Consider the following 19,742-nt stretch of genomic DNA (forward strand, 5'->3'; position numbering starts at 1 on the left):
TTGAAACGCAACATTAAAAAAGCTATCTTTATGTTCTTTTACATATTTTTTTTTTAAATTCAATATTAATCAAGAAAAAAAAATAGAATAATTGTTTGCACCTCCTACCCTACCAGCCCATACTTTATTCATTCTAGTACTGCGCACGCGCAATGCATCTTTTGCTCTCCGGGAATATTTTGTTTCATTTGACTTGAATGTCTGTGCTTTCGATATTTTAACTCAAAATTGCGTTATTTTCTCTACGATCGTTAATGGTCGAGGCTTAAACTCAAAGACCAGTTCACTTCGCCTTTATAGAACTATCTCATGCTAAAAGTACGATAGTTTTTGGCGAGTTGACGAGCCGTCGTTTGAGCTTTGATCAGAAGGAGATCGCAGAGGGAGGTAGGACCAGTTTCTTCTCTTTGCTGTCGCAATGTTCTTGAAGGCGTTTGAAGTCATGCCGAGCTCCGAGCGAGTTTCGCAGGCTTTAGTTGGGAAGTTCGGTGTGTTTTGGCGTTATATGCCTGGCACTGTTGGAATTGTTGTCGCTGGCATTGTCACCATGATATTAGGCAGCGCTCTTAGAGGTAAGAAACAGATCCTCAATCTAAGTAAATGCAGAGGTGAACGACAATATCACCTATCTTGGAGCGACTACATAATACAGGGTCAATGGGACACCATGATGACCAAATCTTGATTTCTATCGAACGACGCAATAAATACAATGGAAATGCAAATAAGTTTGGATGTGGCCCTGAATTCTGTGTCTAGCTCCTATCTTTTTTAGTGTTTGTACTCAGTGTTTGTAACGTACAAGTACATCTCTCCTTATCTGGCAAGTTGTACATTTTGAGTGACCTGTAGTTGAGTGTAACCTTTGTACCAGCAGTGGTTATCTGACCATCTTAAAACTGCATCAGACCATGATAAAGTTGAAAACACCAAGGGGTTATCATGGGCTAGCCATTTAAACTCTGACCAACACAAGCTTTCAAATTCTCTGTATGAGAATGAGAGGTACATTTGCCTAAGGATGAGATCTAAAGACTTTTCTTTTGCGTAAAATCTATGCGACTATACAAACAAATTTGAACAAAAAGAGTTGAAGGGATGGTTGTTCCGAGGATGAGAGGTAACCGTGTTTGACATGAAGTACCACTAAAAATAAATACTTGAAGTCTAATGATACACTGGAGATACATGGCCGTAGCAAGGGGCGGGGTACTTGGGGCTCATGGCCCCCAATATTTAACAAAATAAATAAAAGAAAATGACCAGTAGGGGCGTGGCTTACCCCCCCCCATTGTTTTCTTAATGTTTCTGTATCATGCCCCCCCAATCATCCAAGGCCTGCTTCGGCTATGAGATGATATGCAGTTGTAGAATATCATCTTTTTATCATGCAGTCTATTTATATATGAAACACTCAATTCATTATAAACCTTGTGTTCATGTGAAAATATAACCAAGTGCCCCCCAACCCTCCCCGCCTGCCACCACTGAAGGAGAACTGTCTTGCAAAATGCTTTTAATGATAATGCAGATATTTGAATTTCTGTTGCTTTGCTAAGCTATGAAATAAGGTATTAATTTTAGCAGCAAACTGCAAACTAAATCCACTCGAGTCATTGTGAAATCTAATCCATCCTGCAAAAAAAACATCTCAATTTAACTCTCTCACTGATAGTAATGCTGACATGTTGCCTATCTCAATTTAACTCTCTCACTGATAGTAATGCTGACATTTTGCCTATCTCAATTTAACTCTCTCACTGATAGTAATGCTGACATGTTGCCTATCTCAATTTAACTCTCTCACTGATAGTAATGCTGACATGTTGCCTATCTCAATTTAACTCTCTCACTGATAGTAATGCTGACATGTTGCCTATCTCAATTTAACTCTCTCACTGATAGTAATGCTGACATGTTGCCTATCTCAATTTATCTCCCTCACTGATGGTAATGCTGACATGTTGCCTATCTCAATTTAACTCTCTCACTGATGGTAATGCTGACATGTTGCCTATCTCAATTTATCTCCCTCACTGATGGTAATGCTGACATGTTGCCTATCTCAATTTATCTCCCTCACTGATGGTAATGCTGACATGTTGCCTATCTCAATTTCACTCTCTCACTGATGGTAATGCTGACATGTTGCCTATCTCAATTTAATTCTCTCACTGATAGTAATGCTGACATGTTGCCTATCTCAATTTAACTCTCTCACTGATAGTAATGCTGACATGTTGCCTATCTCAATTTAACTCTCTCACTGATAGTAATGCTGACATGTTGCCTTTGTGCTCATAGGCGAATGGACCCTGCTATTGGTATTCGCCCTGAAACAGCTCGGTATTAAAGTACCATCCAGCATCTCGGTACAAGAGGAGCCGAGTTTCCTGGAATCTGTTGGGTTGAAGGATGTCCATTGGTTTATACTCATCAACATTGCCAGCTCAACCGTCATCTATTTCATCCTTGGAGGATTGATGCAGTGGTTATACTACATTCGTCAGAGGGCGGAGCCTGAAAAGTGGAAATGCCAACCCAACAGGTTAGGTGAAATCCCAAGATTTATATGAATCACACCTACGTGTGTGGCCTAATAAAAGAGGACACAGAAGAACATAAGGAAATTATAGGGTGAAGTGTTTAGATTGTGTTCAAAGTGTGCAAAATTGCTCAGACAACATCATTTTTTGGGTAACACTTCTCTGTTTATTATATGTATTTATTTTAAACACATACGGTTTTATTAGGGTACTTGATGCTCTTAATACCCTGAAAGGCCTTGAACGACACCCTTAGAGCTGAAACTAGGTACTATAGTACAGTTTTTTTTTCAGATTTTGGGATACCAATGTTGATAGGAAATTGAAATTAACAAACCCCAAAACAATCATCTCCAACATGTCAATTGTGATTTCATTTTCCTATAAAGGTTAATGTAGAGTAAACTTTGAGAGACGAGCCACATACACTTCAAAGTGTCTTGAATTCAAGCATTGACTTCATAAGGTTAAAACCATTAGTGTGTGGAACTTCGCTATTGAATGGCTTCATTGACAAGCTTAGACTATGCTATATATTTCCCTTCCCTTTCAATATCTCAGGTTTCTGTCACGGGAGGATGAACTTCATGAGGTCATTCTTGGCACTTCAAACATGATGCTGGGAGCGGGGATCTTTGGCATTCTCTCATGCTACGTCTCTAATGGAGGCCACACCACGGTCTACTACGACCCGGCAGAGTTTGGCTGGACATACTTTATCATGTCCATACCTTTGTTGTTCTTTTACCAAGATGCGGCCGCGTACTACTACCACCGTATGCTCCACTGGCCCTTTTTCTATAAGAATTTCCACAAATGGCACCACCGATACAAAGCCCCGACAGCCTTCAGTGCTACCGCTATGCACCCTGTGGAGTTCCTGGTGTTCCAATTCTTCATCGTTATTCCTGGTTAGTTGAAGGTGTTTTATTAATACAGTGGAACTTGGATTTTATGATACATAACAGGGGTTTCAATAGGCCCCAGTGGCCAGCCAAAGCGCCGGCTATTTTCCACCGAGCGCCAGCTACTTTTTTTTAAGAAAAAAGTCTTGAACTAAAAAGATAAAATAACTTCCACCCCCTACTTATCAATATCCACTGCCCACTCTGAAAGTTAATGAAAGCCCTGCATAATAATTATCTCAATTTTGTAATGATGACCTATTCTTCTGTATGAAAAATGACATTTATGTTACAATATTGAGACATCTCTTCTCCAAAGTGTAAGCATGACCTTGATGCAATTATTTCATTACTTGAATATGTTGCTTAAAAGGAGTAACAAACCCAGTGACCACATGTAGTACTGTTCAAATATCTCATTTCCTTGTTATCTGTTTTATGATTTTCCTTTATATCATTAAATACAGGATCCTATACAAGAACCTATAAGAATCTGTTAGAATTAAAAGTTGAAAACTTGCGTAAAAAATAATTCTAAAAAAAGACTGCAGCCCTGTTACTGTGCTTTTCAGTATTCTGTGTACTTTTGCTGGCAAATTCTTGCAGCTACATTATCTTCTAGCCTCCATCATTCAAAATCTTTGAAGCATAAGCATTTGCATTAGCCAGAACTCAAATGGTTATTTCAATACACACTGTGAAATTACATTAGATTATAAACATAGAAGAAACGGCGCAACCAGTAACACTGTGAACACGTAAGATATGTGTGGAATGTTTATTTTTTTCTGATGAGTCAGATTGTCTTCTGACAAATCAGACGTGAGAATTCAGACACTGAGACTTGTTGAGGCATGTTTCTAGTTGACTGTTTGAATATCTTGCCATTGATTAGCTGGAACAAACATTCCATACATATTTGGTGTTTATTGTTTTGCTGGTTGTGCTGTAACCTTTCATAATGACTGAAATATTTTGTTTGTGCTTTGTAGCCTTTGTTGTCCCTATCAACGCTGGTGTATTTGTCGGCATCTTGCTCTACCTCTATTACTATGGGATGAAAGACCACTCTGGGATTAATCGCCCTGCCCTGTGGCCATGGCAACCTCCTACACTGTTCCATGATGACCATCACAAGTAAGAAAATAACTTTTCATAATTATTTAGCAATTATTTTAATCATACAACCAGTAGTTAGATAACTGGGTCATTGTGGAACTGTCCGAATGTGAGTATTACTAAAAGATAACTTGTTGACCCTGGCCGTGGCAAAGGGGGAAGGGAGGGGGGTGAGAGACCGCCCATACTTGGACATCTAGCATTTTTTGCAGACACTCCCAAAGGTATCTACTGCACAAGACTTTTGCTGACGAAAAAAGAAATCCCTAGATCCTCAACTAACTAGCCTGACTTTGTGGAATTCTAATTAGGACATAGATCATCCACACAAAGCCTTCTTGTCTCACACACATCTGATAAGCAATACTTGTGTATTTTTTGTCATTTCAGATATTTTCATGTAAATTTTGGCTTCAACTCTCTGATTTTCGACAAGTTCCACAACACTATCCGCAAGACAGACCGGTATTATTCAGAGGATGTTTTTGGTGGTAAAGGTCGAGACTTGAGCCATGAAGAGAAAGAAAGACTAGCCAAAGAAAAGCGTGGGTACTAGGAAAATGAGATTTTGTTAGAAATTCTACTGAAAAATACTATAATTATTTAAATAATCACAAACATTTGCTAGGTCATTTTAAGAAATAATCTGAAAAACTGCAGGCGTCGCCAGACTTGGCATGGGTCTAAACTATGTTCTGCAAATTATGATTGCCAACACTTTTCCTTAAATGTTTCGCAAATGCACACTCAGACACCTTAACCTTGTCTCTCTTTGCAAGTTGCCACTCCCCTACATATGTCCTTGAACCATGGAGTAAGTGGAGGGATATTAACCCCTTGTTCCATGCCCTTCTGTAGCTATGCCCTTGTTCCTTGCCCAAATTCAAGCAGGTCTTCAAGAGGTTCATATTTTGCTGGTTAAAAATAGAGAGCCGTAAAGGGTTGGATCATAAGAACTCATTCATTTCTTACTATACAGTCATCTCACTCGTTTGTAGCCGTGTCTACTAAGGAGAGCTGGCCACTTATGTAAGTGTGGGAATGCCGCATTTGTTATAGGAGAATGGTTTTTTTAAGGTGTTTATTACATGATTAACACCTTTTCCATTGTTCTTGCAAGTCATTTATTTCACTAAAATACCTATGAATAATTTACAATCTTAAAGAACGGGGGGGAGGGCTTGATGTATCAGCAGGGAAAAAAGTGGGGTTTATTAAAACTCATTAAAATCAATGAGGTTAATAACTAGAATACTAATGAGGAGGAGTAGGTTAAAAGCTAGATATCAACCGTGAATATGAAGCGCCATCATATTACACCTTGAGTAGAAATGAGCAAAAACACCACTTTCTGGCCGCAGATTTACAATGTGATAACAAGAACGATTGAATATTAACAGTGCGTCGTTTTAATTTTCATGGAAGCAAAATTTGCTTTTGTAACCCTCGAAATTCAACAATAAGTTCAACCAAAATTATATGTGCAATTTCTGAAAATTATTCCACCAGCAAGGTTAGGCTATGGTGTGGCTATTTGAGGCGTCTACTCACTCGTTCCGCTTGTTCAATGTCCTCGACAGTTCTTGAAAAAAGATATTTGGCGTAATAAAAATAAGTCGCTTTTTTTTCGCTGTCAGTGAGCTCCATTCTTGCAGCGTGCTCACACTGAAACTCGAGCTACGAAAATTTTGCAATTCAACTCAACCTTTGGGAATTGATTCCGTCCATGGAGCAGCCCCGCTCTGTCTAAATGTTAATATTGATTGTGTACGGTATTGATCTAATGCGCTTTTCAAATTTGTGCAATCAACCACCAACTCTCCTGGGTTTTCTTGCAGGTCAATAATAACCTGAACCTTGTTTGATTTTTCCCAAAAAAGTAAACTTTTATTGAGTTTTGTCTCTTTTCCACTTTTTATCCTTAAATTGTTATTTACTAGGTATAAATCATGTAATAAGCCAGTTAAATACCTCGGCTGCGCCCTCAGGCTGTTACACAGCAAACTGCCTCCGTCCTCGGTATTTAACCCTTACTTGATGAAAAGCCGTATGATTATGAAAGGGTCCGTTTGTGGAGAGTTTTATTGTGTTTATTTAATTTAATTTGTTCTGTTTTATTGTATTTTAAATAAAAAGCTATCGATTATCTATGAAGATATGTTGATATTAGACTTTGTCATTATTATAGGAGGAGAAAAGTTTGATTTTATTATGGTTTTAGTCTTGTTTTCTCATGGTACATCAATGTTAAATATGAATCTAAGTCAATGTGTAATAAAAATTTTACGTCGTATCCCTTTTATTTGTTTTTTTCTTGTTAAATGTGTTGCGAGATCTCAAGGAAATGTTTATTTCCAAAATTGGACACCCAGAAATGGAGTTTACAGCTTAGTGTGATGGTATGGTATTAGGCGCGTGTCCGAGGGGTCTGGACCCCTCGACCCTGTCGACCCCTTGGTATTTAAGAAGACTGTTAATTTTATGTGTGTAGAAAAAGGTACTCAGAAATAAAGTTAACATTCTAGTGGGAAGAGTTTGCTATGTCTCCCCCCTCCCGGCATGTTTATAGTGCCACCACTAAATGTTTCTACATATTCAGTTCGTTTCAAACACATTGTGATTCTCGCGTGGATTGGCCATCTTTCCTTTAACTTTGTCGTGGTGCTGTTATACTAGGTATTTTAATTTTATGATGATTAGTTGCCCAGCTCGATGAACAGTAGTAGTTATCAATATTATTTCTCTAGCACCCTCTCTTTCCACTGCACACATTGCAGGCCGCGTTGTAAGGAAAGTTCACCCCCTTCATGAGAAAATCCGTAAGGGACTTCAAGCAATCACAACACGCGCTGAGCGGAGAGATGAAAACGAAGAGGATAGCGGCGATGAAGCCCACTGGTAGAGCGACAATGATCAAGATCACCAGCCAAACGAGACTCCAGAACAAACTGCAGATGGCGTCACCTAGCGACATCGTGTTAGGGGGTGGGTGCTAGCTTCGTTTCTGAGGAGAGAAAATCGACACTGAAAGGACTTGTTGCGGGAACGTGGTCTAAGGCTTCAAACAGAATGGACAGACATAAAAACTGTTGCAAATATTAGAAATAGCTAGCCTACTCCGCGGGCGTCTCGACTGATTTGGGAAAAAGGCTCTTTTTCGATATCGGACTTCCTGTGTTGTGTTCAAGAAAGAGTGGGGCCTGGGTTACAGCAAAAAAAAAGGGAATTTCTTTAGTCCTCCCTCCTCTTACAGCTTCTGGTTGCGGTTGGACTCGCCACAGGATTCCCAATTTATAAAAATACCGAAAAAAAACGAAAAAAAAAACTCAAGATGCCTGCGGAGGAGGAAAAAAAAATAAATGAAAAAGCATCTCAATCCCTTATAAAACTTTATTTTTGCGTGACATTTCTTTCGTGATTTTCAAAGGAAGGAGAAAAAAGGAGTCGAAACAATGAGATGCACGAAAATTAAATGAGTGCAAAAAAACATTTTGCTGAAGTATTAACTTCTAATAACTAGCTTTATGTGTTCACATAGTCCATTTAAAGAAGAGAGTTATCAGGTAATGCCTGCTCCCCGTCTCTGTTTATGCAACGCGTGGGATAGTTTTTCGTGGAAATAAGTTTTAGCCCACGCTTATTTTTGTAATGCTTTTCGCATATTTAAAAAGCGAAGCATTACTCTTGGCTACATATTTATCATTAAAGCACATTTCTATCCCAATCCTTTTGCTTGAGTTTATTGTCATAAAATCGCTGAAGATACCAAAAAGTTTTTGGTGTATTCTAACAGCTGATAGCATATCGTAAGAGAAAACAAAAAAATGACATGAAAATATTTGTTTTCTGTGAGGATGGAATTAAAATGTTTGTTTTCCCGTGAGGAAGTTGAAGAGACATAACACGCGACAGCTCTCATCAGCTCACCCCGTGACAAGCAAAGAGGAACAAAGCGATGAATATAGGAATACTTGTTTTTTTTTTCTATTTTTATTAATGATTCATGCTAGGTTAAAAGAAAGTGAACAAGTGAAGGGAAAGACCAAAAATTCAGCACACGTTCATCAAACTTCGCGGAAATTTACGTTTATTCTCGCGCCTTTTTGTGAAAAATCTGCAACTTACGCGAAAAAAACACACTCCTCATTAATAGTTATAATATAAACGAGATTTCGCGCAAGAGTTTAACTTTTTTAGGGAAAAGTTTCACACGAGCAGTGGAATAATGATGACAATAATATTAGACATGCGCGACAGAATTTTTGCCTTTATATTCCCGAAGGCACTGCAATCAACGAAAACTCTATAATTACTTCTCATTTCCCTGCGAACAGGTAATTAAATTCCTACTTCTTTGGATAATTCCACCGGAATTCCATCGTAAAAATCATCTGGTTTTCTAAATCCCCGTAAACAAACCCTCACACTTCCCTGAATAGCTCAATAAAACTATGTACAACTTACGTAACTTGATGTGCGTCTGTGTTCTTAACCCTGACTGACGCCTATCTGAAGCTAATATCATACGCGTTTGGAATATATTAGGAAAAAAAAAGAAATTTCAATTTGTCCGTAGCGTGTTTAGGTTCGTCCTGCGCGTTTTCAGAACTAGATCATTGGCGTGTCAAATGTACCTGCCGTAACGGGTTCAATTCTTGAAAAATAAAGTACTGTCATATTGCATTTCAGTGAGACGACCATCACTGATAGATACTATTACATTATTATAATCTAGACTAGGAGATATCTTTTTATACGCAATCATATTACTTTGTTCAATGCGTAATCATTTAATGGACTAGGAGCCAGATTTTTACTGGGATACCTGTGGTAGCCCAGTTATAAATTGCAACTGGTTTTTTTTTCGTGGTCCCGGGAAATCTGCAATGTTTCGCAATACCCCAAGAGCCTTTGCGCCATAGTCAATACTTCGCTTGTTTTAGTGTATTGATTGCGACCTTACTGAAGCCTTTTTCTTACACGAAGTATCTAGCCTACTGTCCTACGTCATCGCAACGCTTAGTTACCAAAAACTTTTGCATAATTTAAAACTGTGTCATGGCCGCCATCTTGAATTTGAGATTCCAGCTCCCAGATCCATGTTATTTGTGCAGTTGAAGGCCCGATTCGCGATTTAATAACTGCATATTTAACCATAGCCTCAAATTCTACCAAGTTATTTTGGAAAATCATCTCAGCTTGGATTGATTTCGCTGTATTTACTCGTGTTTACATTTGCGACTCGAGTGCGAGACACGCGGCTCAAAGTGCTGACTGTTTTAGACTCATACAGCTTACTTCAAGACGTAATTAAATGTGCTCTGGACACTCATGAATGGACTCGAGGTATTTACCTTGATTGCTTAATCTATTTTGAAGTGGAAGTAGTTTGTAACAATTGATGGAAATCTTCTCCTACAAATCGCTTTGTCGATGAATCTACTTTACATTGGACACTTGACCGGCTACCCTAAGATGAATTTTATTTTCTTACTATAAAATATCTTGAACTCTCTCATTTAATGTCATAATTTTAACCATGTCGATTTTAATAAAGTACAGCATAGGTGTTGTAAGTCATTTAAGTGTAAAATATGTACTTAAATCTATGAAAATTATTTTGGTTTTTTTGCGCTTCCTTTAGATAAGCTTAGTTTTATTATTTCCCTGAAATACCTTTATCCCTCATTGAATGTCATTTTATTTTTATGGAACAATTTAAAAAAAATCTAGAGATTTGTAATATTTTTTTAGTGTTGTTGATATTGAAAATATGTTTATGCTCTATAAATTTCAATCAAGTCTGGATATTCTATAGCTCCTTTCAAAATAAATAATCTTTGTTGTTTACTTGTAACTTACATAAATAAAATAATACATTTCAATAAAATTATTAATACAATAGGACTTACTTTGGGTGTTAAAATAAATTTACCCCTAAGTGATAGCACATTGAGGGCAGTGAACCAAAGAAATGTTTAAGAAATAACAATTTTAAAACACATTCTCAGCTTTCCTTAATCTTATTTTATGCTAACTCTGATGGGGATAGTATTTGAAGATAGCACAATCAGCCCTGTCTACTTTCATGGAGCACACCTTGAGTCCACCCCACACCTGAAGAGATGATGCTCTTACCTTTCTCGCCCCAATCAGTGTTGTGATATGGCATTTACAATAAAAAACAAGATTATATATATATTTTTTTTATATCCAAAGTAGGCACTAAAGTCTTTGTCATACATGTCACACAAACAAGTTGCAGATCTCAGGTATCCCAGTCAACCCTGCGCGCAGGGTCTAGTTTAATGATAATTGCGACCAATTTCTAATATAATTTTACAGTCTCCAAAGTGCTTTAATCAATTAATATGGTACCCGACTACAGGGGAACACTTTTTAAACCAATTTTCGGCGAATGATTTGAGTCCCCTCCCTTACAGAACTGCACTGGTCCTATCCACATGGACCCCAGTTGTCATGCGCCTCTTCAATGCTTGAGACCTAGAGTTAAAAACCAAAGGAAGACCGGTATGTGGAAAAAATGACAATCGATTTGATCCCCCCCCCCCTTAAGGCCACATTTTACTTTGACGAGGGTTCAGGGGGAGGGGGGTTGTAAGACATAGAAATGTTTTATTTGGGAAACGTTATTACATTATTACTGTATACTGGAACAGCACTGTTTTGTAATCCAAATAATATAATAGTAAAGGAGAGAGAGAAAAAAAGTGATGTCAGCCTACTGGTTCAATTTAAACGCTTTTCTTTCTAGCACTCCCATACAAATGCTGCTATATGTCTTTGAGGTGAAGGATAATTTTCTATGATCCTCGGTAACAAATGGTAAGAAATAACGTGAGCGCAAATACATCAGGCATGTGTCCACGTGCTTTCCCGATACCCCGTTACATAAGTTTTGTCAAGCTTGTCGCGTACCTGTGAGCTCGAGAGGACAAAACGTTGGCACACGTGACTAGGGCCACCTGTTAGGTAACTCGCCCAAGTCCTCTACACAGCTGTCATCGCTTAGGGTTTAAGGGGAAAAATTTCTAATTCCGATTTGCAAATTGTGTTCATTTTGTTCAATAAGTCTGAGCAGAGGCATCATCGCTAAGCCTGATGAGATTATTTTAGCGTCGGCGCCCGCGCATCTGTTTTTTTTCTTTTTATATGGTCCCGCATCGAAAGAGATCGATTTGAGATCAAGTGCTTATCAACAGTATAACGTAGAAAGTGTGTCTGCCTCAAACGATTATAGATCTAAATATAACTCTTGGTAGATAGGCGCGTACTCAAGATTGGCTGAGGGGGAGAGGGGGGGGGGGGGGTGCGCAGTCATAGGTATCATATGGAAAAAGCATAGTATTTAAAGATTTCTTAATAAGAAATGACCCACTTTTTGGCCGTCAGGGGGGGTGCGCGCGCACCCCCCATGTAGGCGCCTGGTAGGGGCTACTTCCACAAACTATATGGAAACTAATTGCCATTTTCCTGAAAACGTCTGAAATCCCTTCTTTTGTTGGCTTTATTGATATTTATCTCTAAAAAACGCATGGGTTGCTTTCCAAAAAAACTGATTGGGGTTATAAGATATATGATTTGGAACAAAGCGGTAAAATATGGAAAACTAATATATTGCTGAACTAGGTTTTCCTATATTTACGGCAAAGAACAGAGAAATTGGGGTAATTTATAACTTCATGTATATGTCTTTTTATATTAACATATTAATTTGTAAAAAGCAAAATGCTGTTTTGTAAATTGCTCTATTTTCCTGGCAAACAAACGGAAGGATTCTAGTAGTAGGATTTTGGCGCAGCTGGCGCAACTTTTTGATCTCCCCAAATTTCATTCCAAAAGTGGCGCAAAAGTCTCCGCACACCTCCGCCAAGCCTCGCGACCTGCGCATGCGCGAGTTTGCCAGAGATCTCTTGCACGACCAAGCCCACCTGTCAATCACTTTGTCACGTGACGACCACGACCACCTGTCAATCACTTTGTCACGTGACGACCACGCCCACCTGTCAATCACTTTGTAAAAAACCTGTCAATCACTTTGTCAAGGACCTGTCAATCACTTTGTCACGTGATAGCCACGCCCACCTGTCAATCATTTTGTAAAAAAACCTGTCAATCACTTTGTCACGTGATAGCCAAGCCCACCTGTCAATCATTTTGTAAAAAACCTGTCAATCACTTTGTCAAGAACCTGTCAATCATTTTGTAAAAAACCTATCAATCACTTTGTCACGTGTCGCACCTAGGGGGAGCTCGAGGGGACTAGTCTCTCAGCTTCACATCTAAAAAAGCTTTTGAAAAGTGGTTTAAAGACATGGCTGGTTTGATAGAAATGGAGAACCTGAAGGTGAAAGATCTGAAAGCCCTCGCCAAGGAGCGGGGTATCCCAAGATATTACTGGATGCGGAGAGACGAGCTCGTCGGGGCGCTGACCAGCACGTCACCACCACCACCACCCCGACGGGTTCCTTTACCCAAACTTGTCAAAGGGCTGCCACGACCATCCCGCATTACCCCGTCCAACACGTCGGAGAGTATTCTCGACGGCCCGATACCTGAGATTAATGTCCCTATTCTAAAACCCTCCCAACCCCCACGGAGTTCCCGCGTCCAATCACTCAAGCATTTTGCAAACAGGGCGGCCAACTTGATCAAGAGCGAGTTAGACAAGTTTGCGGATTGGATACTATCTTATGTCCCTGAGCCCATCAAAAAGACCGTCAAAGAGGCTGCAGATAAACGGGTCGAACGTCTGAAGGAGAGGATTAAGCGTCTACACGAGGAGGTGGAAGATCGCTTCACACCCAAGGAACAACAGACGGCGTTGAAGGGGTATCTTAAAACCCACGGAATAGCCGGGCAGAGAGGTTACGACCCCAAGACATTCATCGCCAGAATCAAACCGAAAGTCTTAGAGCTCATCAGTCAACAAAAAAAGCCTATCAAAGTGAAGTTTATCTTTACTTGCGGGTTTATAAAAGAGGATCCGGCTACAGCTCAGATCGAAGAAGAACTGGGATATTTTCATACAGAAAAGCCCGAGATTGTGACAGAGTCGACTGATCTCTCTGATTTGTTCGATACGATGACAAATTATTTACTCGGATTAGTTGAGCTGTTCCAGAAGCAAGGCTCCGGATGGCAGTTTGACCAAGTGGAATACTTTGACATCAACATAGACCCCTTTGAACCGCTTTCTGGGTCTTCCTATATTCCGCTGCCGCCGAAACTAGCGTCTAAGAAGGCGATCATCAATGTTAAGAACGAGAATGATCACGAATGTTTCAAGTGGGCAGTAACCTCTGCTGTGTATCCTAGGGAGAAAGATCCTCAAAGGTTCAGTAGACAAATGATAGAGGACTCTGAGAAATTCGACTGGTCAGGGATAGAGTTCCCCGTCTCACTAAAACAGATTGACAAGTTCGAGAAACAGAACCAGTATACGGTTAATGTGTTTGGATACGAAACCAAAATATATCCATTGAGAATCAGTGAGAAGGATCCAGATAATGCAATCAACTTACTTCTCATCTCGGATGATGAGACGAATCATTACTGCTGGATAAAGAATATGATGAGATTAGTATCTACTCAAATTGATGAGTTTCATCATACTCGTTTTTTATGCTGTAGATGTCTGAACTCGTTTCGGTGCAAACAATCATTAGAAAAACATTCTGAATGCTGCGGCAATCATGAAGCGGTTGGAATAGAGATGCCTAAGATAGATAAGGATGGAAATCTACCCCACATTAAATTCAAAAACTACAACAGAAAAATGCGCGTCCCCTTTGTTGTCTATGCCGACTTTGAGAGCTTCACAGAGAATATAGACACTTGCTCCCCAGATGGGAGTAAAAGCTTCACTAAGCAATACCAGAAACACAAACCGTCTGGTTTCTGCTATCTCATCAAGTGTTTCGACGGAGATATATCCCCACCCGAGCTTGTACGGTACACAGCTGAATCTCCAGACGAAGATATCCCACAGCTTTTCGTAGAGTCTTTGGAGTCAGACATTAAGAAAATTTACGATAAGTTCAGGTTCCCTAAGAAGGTGAAAATGACTCCGAAGGACAAAATCGCCTATAACGACGCCACTCACTGCCACATCTGTGAGGGTGAATTAGGGGGAGACAAGGTTTTGGACCATTGCCACCTCACCGGAAAGTACAGAGGTGCTGCTCACAACGCATGCAACTTAGATCACAAAATTCCAAAGTTCTTTCCTGTTATCTTTCACAATCTGTCTGGGTACGACAGCCATCTATTTATCAAGAACCTTGGTACATCGGAAGGTAAAATAAACTGTATACCTAATAACGAGGAAAAGTATATTTCTTTCACAAAACAGATTGTAGTCGACAGTTTCACGAACAAGGAGGGCAACAAGATTGATGTTAAACGTGATATCAGATTTATCGACAGTTTCAGGTTTATGTCGGCCAGTCTCGACAGTCTAGTGGGTAATATGTCAAGGGAGTGCTTCAAAAACCTGGCGGAGTACTATGAGGGGGAGGAGCTCCAGCTGTTGTTGAGGAAGGGTGTTTTCCCTTACGACTGGTTCGACGGCTTTAGCAAGCTCGACGCAACACAGCTCCCACAGAGAGAGGCGTTCCACTCCAAACTCAACGACACCGACATATCGGAGGAGGATCACCTGCACGCGCGGAGAGTGTGGGAGGCCTTTGGGATGGGGACCATGAGGGATTACCACAATCTGTACCTAGAGTCGGATGTGTTGCTTTTAGCTGACGTTTTCGAGAACTTTAGGGACGTTTGTCTCAAGAATTACGGTCTGGACCCCGCTTGGTACTACACAGCGCCAGGGTTGGCTTGGGATGCAGCGTTGAAGACCACCAAGGTGAGGCTAGAGCTTCTAACGGACTATGACATGTTGCTCATGATTGAGAAGGGCATCCGTGGGGGTGTCTCCATGATAAGCAACAGACATGGGGAGGCAAATAACCCTTACATGAAGGAGTATGACCCTGACCTACCCACAAAATATATCACCTACCTTGATGCTAACAATTTGTATGGCTGGGCGATGAGCAACCCTTTACCGACTCACGGTTTCAGGTGGATGGGTGACCAAGAGCTGTCAGGTTGGAGAGACCGCCCATGCATTCTGGAGGTTGACTTGGAGTACCCTCACCACCTACATGACTTACACAACGATTACCCACTAGCCCCGGAATCTATCGGGCTAGGCAATGTGGACAAGTTGGTCCCCAACCTTAACGACAAGACGAAGTACGTTATCCACCATGAGACTCTGAGACTTTATGTGAGTTTTGGGCTAAAAGTCACCAAGATTCACAGGGGTGTCACTTTTGAGGAGTCTGCTTGGCTGGAGCCCTACATTGACTTGAACACCGATCTGAGAGCCAAGGCGACAAACGATTTTGAGAAAGATTTTTTCAAGTTAATGAACAACTCCGTCTTTGGTAAGACTATGGAGAACATTAGGAACAGGGTGGACATTCGGTTGGTGACGGACGAGAAGCAGGCCAAGAAGCTCATATCAAAGCCGAACTATCAACACCGCACCATCTTTTGCGAGAATCTAGCCGCCATCCACATGAAGAAGACAAAGCTGATCTTCAACAAGCCTGTCTACTTGGGCATGTCCATTCTGGACCTGAGTAAGACGCTCATGTACGATTTCCACTACAACTTCGTCAAGCCTAAGTACGGTGAGGATGCAAAGCTCTTATTCACTGATACTGACAGCCTGATGTATGAGATCGAGACGAAAGACTTTTACGAGGACATCAGCGGGGATGTGAGGTCCATGTTCGACACCAGCAACTTTCCGAAGGGTCACCCATCTGGTATTGAGGTGGGTGTGAACAAGAAAGTCATCGGAATGTTTAAAGATGAGGCTGGGGGCCAGCAAATTACAGAATTTGTAGGACTGAGGGCCAAACTTTACTCGTACAAGATGGATGAAGGTAAAGAAGAAAAGAAATGCAAGGGCGTTAAGAGAGCAGTCGTCAAGAAGAGCATCGGTTTCGATGACTACAAGGATTGCTTATTTGGTAAGAAACCTCAGATGAGACTTATGAATGTCATCAGAAGTCATAAGCATGATGTTTACACTGAAACGGTGAACAAGGTCGCTCTATCTCATGAGGATGACAAGCGAATCATCTGTGATGATGGTATTCACACCTTCGCTCACGGTCATTTCAGAACGCTATTAGGTGGTGGCTCAGTATCTTCAGGGACGACTTGAAGTTCTTCCCTAACGAACGACCTCCTTGGAGCGCCTTCGGAGAGGTAGTACAACACAGGCTGTCCAACTGAAACAACACTGCGTGATAGATCAAACACTTTTAAACTCCAAATAGGGTCTGTGGCTCGTCTGCGTTCACCTCCTTCCTCTTCTCCAGGAGCTAATAGATATCTAACTCTAACCCCTGGTGGTAGTCTAACTTCGTCAAGTCCAACAGGCCGCTTATACGTTGGAGGATCAATATCAACCTCTTTCAAACCAATAGATTTTACAGGCTCTTTGCCAGTAATTCTTATGGGTTGACTATTCAGAGTCTTCAAAACATCTGGCAATCGTTTCACCCAAACTCTGGACCGATCATCGCTAATCATTTCTTGAGCATACTGATGAGAAAACAACCTCTCCGCCAGTGTTCTATTGGCGCGTTCGACAAAAGCCTGTGCGCGATGGTTCCCAGCTTCGCTTCGCTGGATGGTAACCCCCTTCTTTTTCATAATCTTCGTTACCTCTCCCCTAAATTCTGTCCCCGGATCGACAATCACCGTATGAGGCCATTTAAGTTTTCTGGAGTATATCTTTTCAAACCCTTTAGCAATTCCACTCGAATCCTTGGTAGTCAGTGCTTCTGCATCTTTATATCTCGAGGCAATATCAATCACGACCAACGCGTAACGGTAGGTTTTTCTGCCTACGTTATCGTGGGGCATAAACAACAGATCGGCTTGGTGAATCTGATTAGGTTTATTCACAGTCCAATGCGGTCTGGGGACATACTTTGGAGCTGGGAGATAGATCTGCCACAACGCCTGTTTTTCAAGCCACCTCTTAGCCTCGGCTTCACTGACTTTAGCGACACTAGCTAACTTATAAATAGCTGAATACCCTTTCCAGTATCCATCGGTGGAATAGTATATTTTTGATAACCTGCTTTCGTTACTCATTTAAAGATTATCTCTCTTTTCTTAAAATAAAAGATGGCACAAGCGATATCAGAAAAAATTAACCCAAACAGGATCCCACGGGAACCCTTCGGCCTGAAAGCGGAATCGTCGCTGAATCGGATTACATTCAATCCCTCATCGGCAAGTCCTGGAGAAACCCTCTATATAAATATTCCAAAACTTGCTGAAAATGTAGTGATTGTTCCAGGTAGTGTATCCTTACTATTTGACTTAAACGTCACAGGACACGCGAATAATACTCTCGTCAACAACGTTGGCCGGAACCTAGTGTCAAGGCTCAAGATTCTTTTCGGTGGAGAAACACTACAGGATACTCAAAGATACGATCTCTTCCAAACCTATCACGACTTATACTTACAAGCTGAAGATCGTGAGGATAGAATAAAACAAGGTATCTCCTCTGAAAACATGAGGAAGCTCAGGACAAATGCAGGTGACAAAGCGACATCAGATGCTAAGGAAGTAGCTCTTGCAGCAGTTCACAACACCAAGTACTGCATTCCACTCGACCATCCTATTCTCGGCGAGCATGGGGTCTTTTATCCAAAGGCGTTACCTCATCCGCTAATCTTTGAAATTACTCTAGCCCCAGTTTCCGACGTCGTTGTTTATGCTGACACGGTCAAGACTCCAACGTACACAATCACAAACCTCGAGTTGGAATATGCTTGCATCTCAAGTGAATACTTGGCTCGTGAGGCGTTGTCGGCTTATCAGGTTGGTAGAGGATTCTTTTACGAGAACGTCATTCTCCACAAAACGTTCACCATCTCCAAACCTAATGATGGTGTCATAAACGAGCACATTAATCTGCCGAGGAGGTCAATGACAGGGATATTGTGCCTGTTCACAGAGAGCTACACCGGAGGAGCAAGGGATTCCGAAAAGTTTGTCAATCCAAGCATCACATCGATCAACATTAATGTGGATGGCATGCCAAACCGTCTCTACTCCAAGGGGATGACACCGCCGGACCTCTGGGAGTCGGTAAAGAAACGTTTCGGTAGAGAGGGTGTTAAGCAAAAGGATTTTTACGCTAATAACAAGTTTGCTCTGTGGGTCGACTTGAGGGCACATCCAGATAACAGCATTCACGGAGGAGGTCTGGTCTTGAACAACACGCGGGACGGAGTAAAACTAGAAATGAAACGGAAAGTTGGAGGAACGGGAAACATCACCTGCTACATGTTTGTAGTAGCCGACGCGTTGATGGAGGTTATGAACTCGAATTTGAGAGCAATCATGTATTAAAAAGGACTTGTGTGATAATACAAAAAGAATGGAAGAATTACGGGAAAAAGTTCCTTTTCATTGTATTATCACAGGACCTACTAATTGTGGGAAGACAAAGTACCTCACGGAACAGCTCCGAGGGCCGTTCCGGCATGTGTTTGAATACATTGTGTTGATTTGTCCGACTTATGCGAAAAACAAGTCCTATCGTAGATTTGCTCACGGAGATAAACGTTTCTTGGTATTATCGCCGGATGCTAGTAACACCGATGAGATTAACGAGTTACTAACAGATTGTGCGGTGCTATTTTCTGGTACAAATACGTTACTCGTTTTGGATGACTGTGCTGTATCGAAAGATCTAAAGCAACGCTCGAACAAGTTTATCAATCTAGCGTTCTCAGGGAGACACGAAGGATTATCAGTGTGGGTATTGACGCAACAATTAACATCCATAGCAAAGCCCTTCCGTGATAACGTCGCCTGTGTGGTCACATTCCATAATCCATCTCAAATTGGCACCAAAACACTGTTTGAAGATTATGGAGGTGATTTAGACGTCGAGACTCGTAAAAAGTTCGTAGAACTGCTGAAAACTGAAAAGTATTCCAGACTCTGTTTCTGTCTACGGCATCCATTCCAAAATTATTTGGAGATTCCTGCCACGCGGTGAGCTCTAGGGCCAGCCCCTCGAAGTGGTTTAAAAACATCTTGG

The 19,742-nt window shown here is 40.9% G+C and overlaps 1 protein-coding gene and 1 long non-coding RNA gene across 2 annotated transcripts; one reads left to right on the top strand and one right to left on the bottom strand.

Annotated features, from left to right (window-relative positions):
- The first annotated feature begins 150 nt into the window (after positions 1 to 150).
- Positions 151 to 6,863, top strand: LOC5515899 (delta(7)-sterol 5(6)-desaturase erg32). Its single transcript, XM_001636016.3, has 5 exons — positions 151 to 572; positions 2,305 to 2,548; positions 3,108 to 3,457; positions 4,444 to 4,588; positions 4,961 to 6,863. The coding sequence occupies exons 1-5, from the start codon at positions 419 to 421 to the stop codon at positions 5,124 to 5,126; spliced, it is 1,059 nt and encodes a 352-aa protein (XP_001636066.2). The 5' UTR covers positions 151 to 418; the 3' UTR covers positions 5,127 to 6,863.
- On the bottom strand, positions 6,756 to 9,826 carry LOC116620113. Its single transcript, XR_004297016.2, has 2 exons — positions 9,035 to 9,826; positions 6,756 to 7,574 (listed from the first exon to the last, which is right to left on the bottom strand). It is a non-coding gene; the product is annotated as an uncharacterized LOC116620113 (long non-coding RNA).
- Between the last annotated feature and the right edge of the window lie 9,916 nt (positions 9,827 to 19,742).

Source organism: Nematostella vectensis, chromosome 11 (genome assembly GCF_932526225.1).
Source record: "Nematostella vectensis chromosome 11, jaNemVect1.1, whole genome shotgun sequence".
In the NCBI taxonomy this organism is placed as follows: domain Eukaryota; kingdom Metazoa; phylum Cnidaria; class Anthozoa; order Actiniaria; family Edwardsiidae; genus Nematostella; species Nematostella vectensis.

Excerpts from the sequence above, each read along its gene's own strand:
- LOC5515899 (XM_001636016.3), top strand. The coding sequence starts at position 419 with ATGTTCTTGAAGGCGTTTGAAGTCATGCCGAGCTCCGAGCGAGTTTCG. Across the intron at positions 573-2,304 it reads ATTAGGCAGCGCTCTTAGAG|GCGAATGGACCCTGCTATTG; the intron begins GTAAGAAACAGA and ends TTGTGCTCATAG. Across the intron at positions 4,589-4,960 it reads TTCCATGATGACCATCACAA|ATATTTTCATGTAAATTTTG; the intron begins GTAAGAAAATAA and ends TTGTCATTTCAG.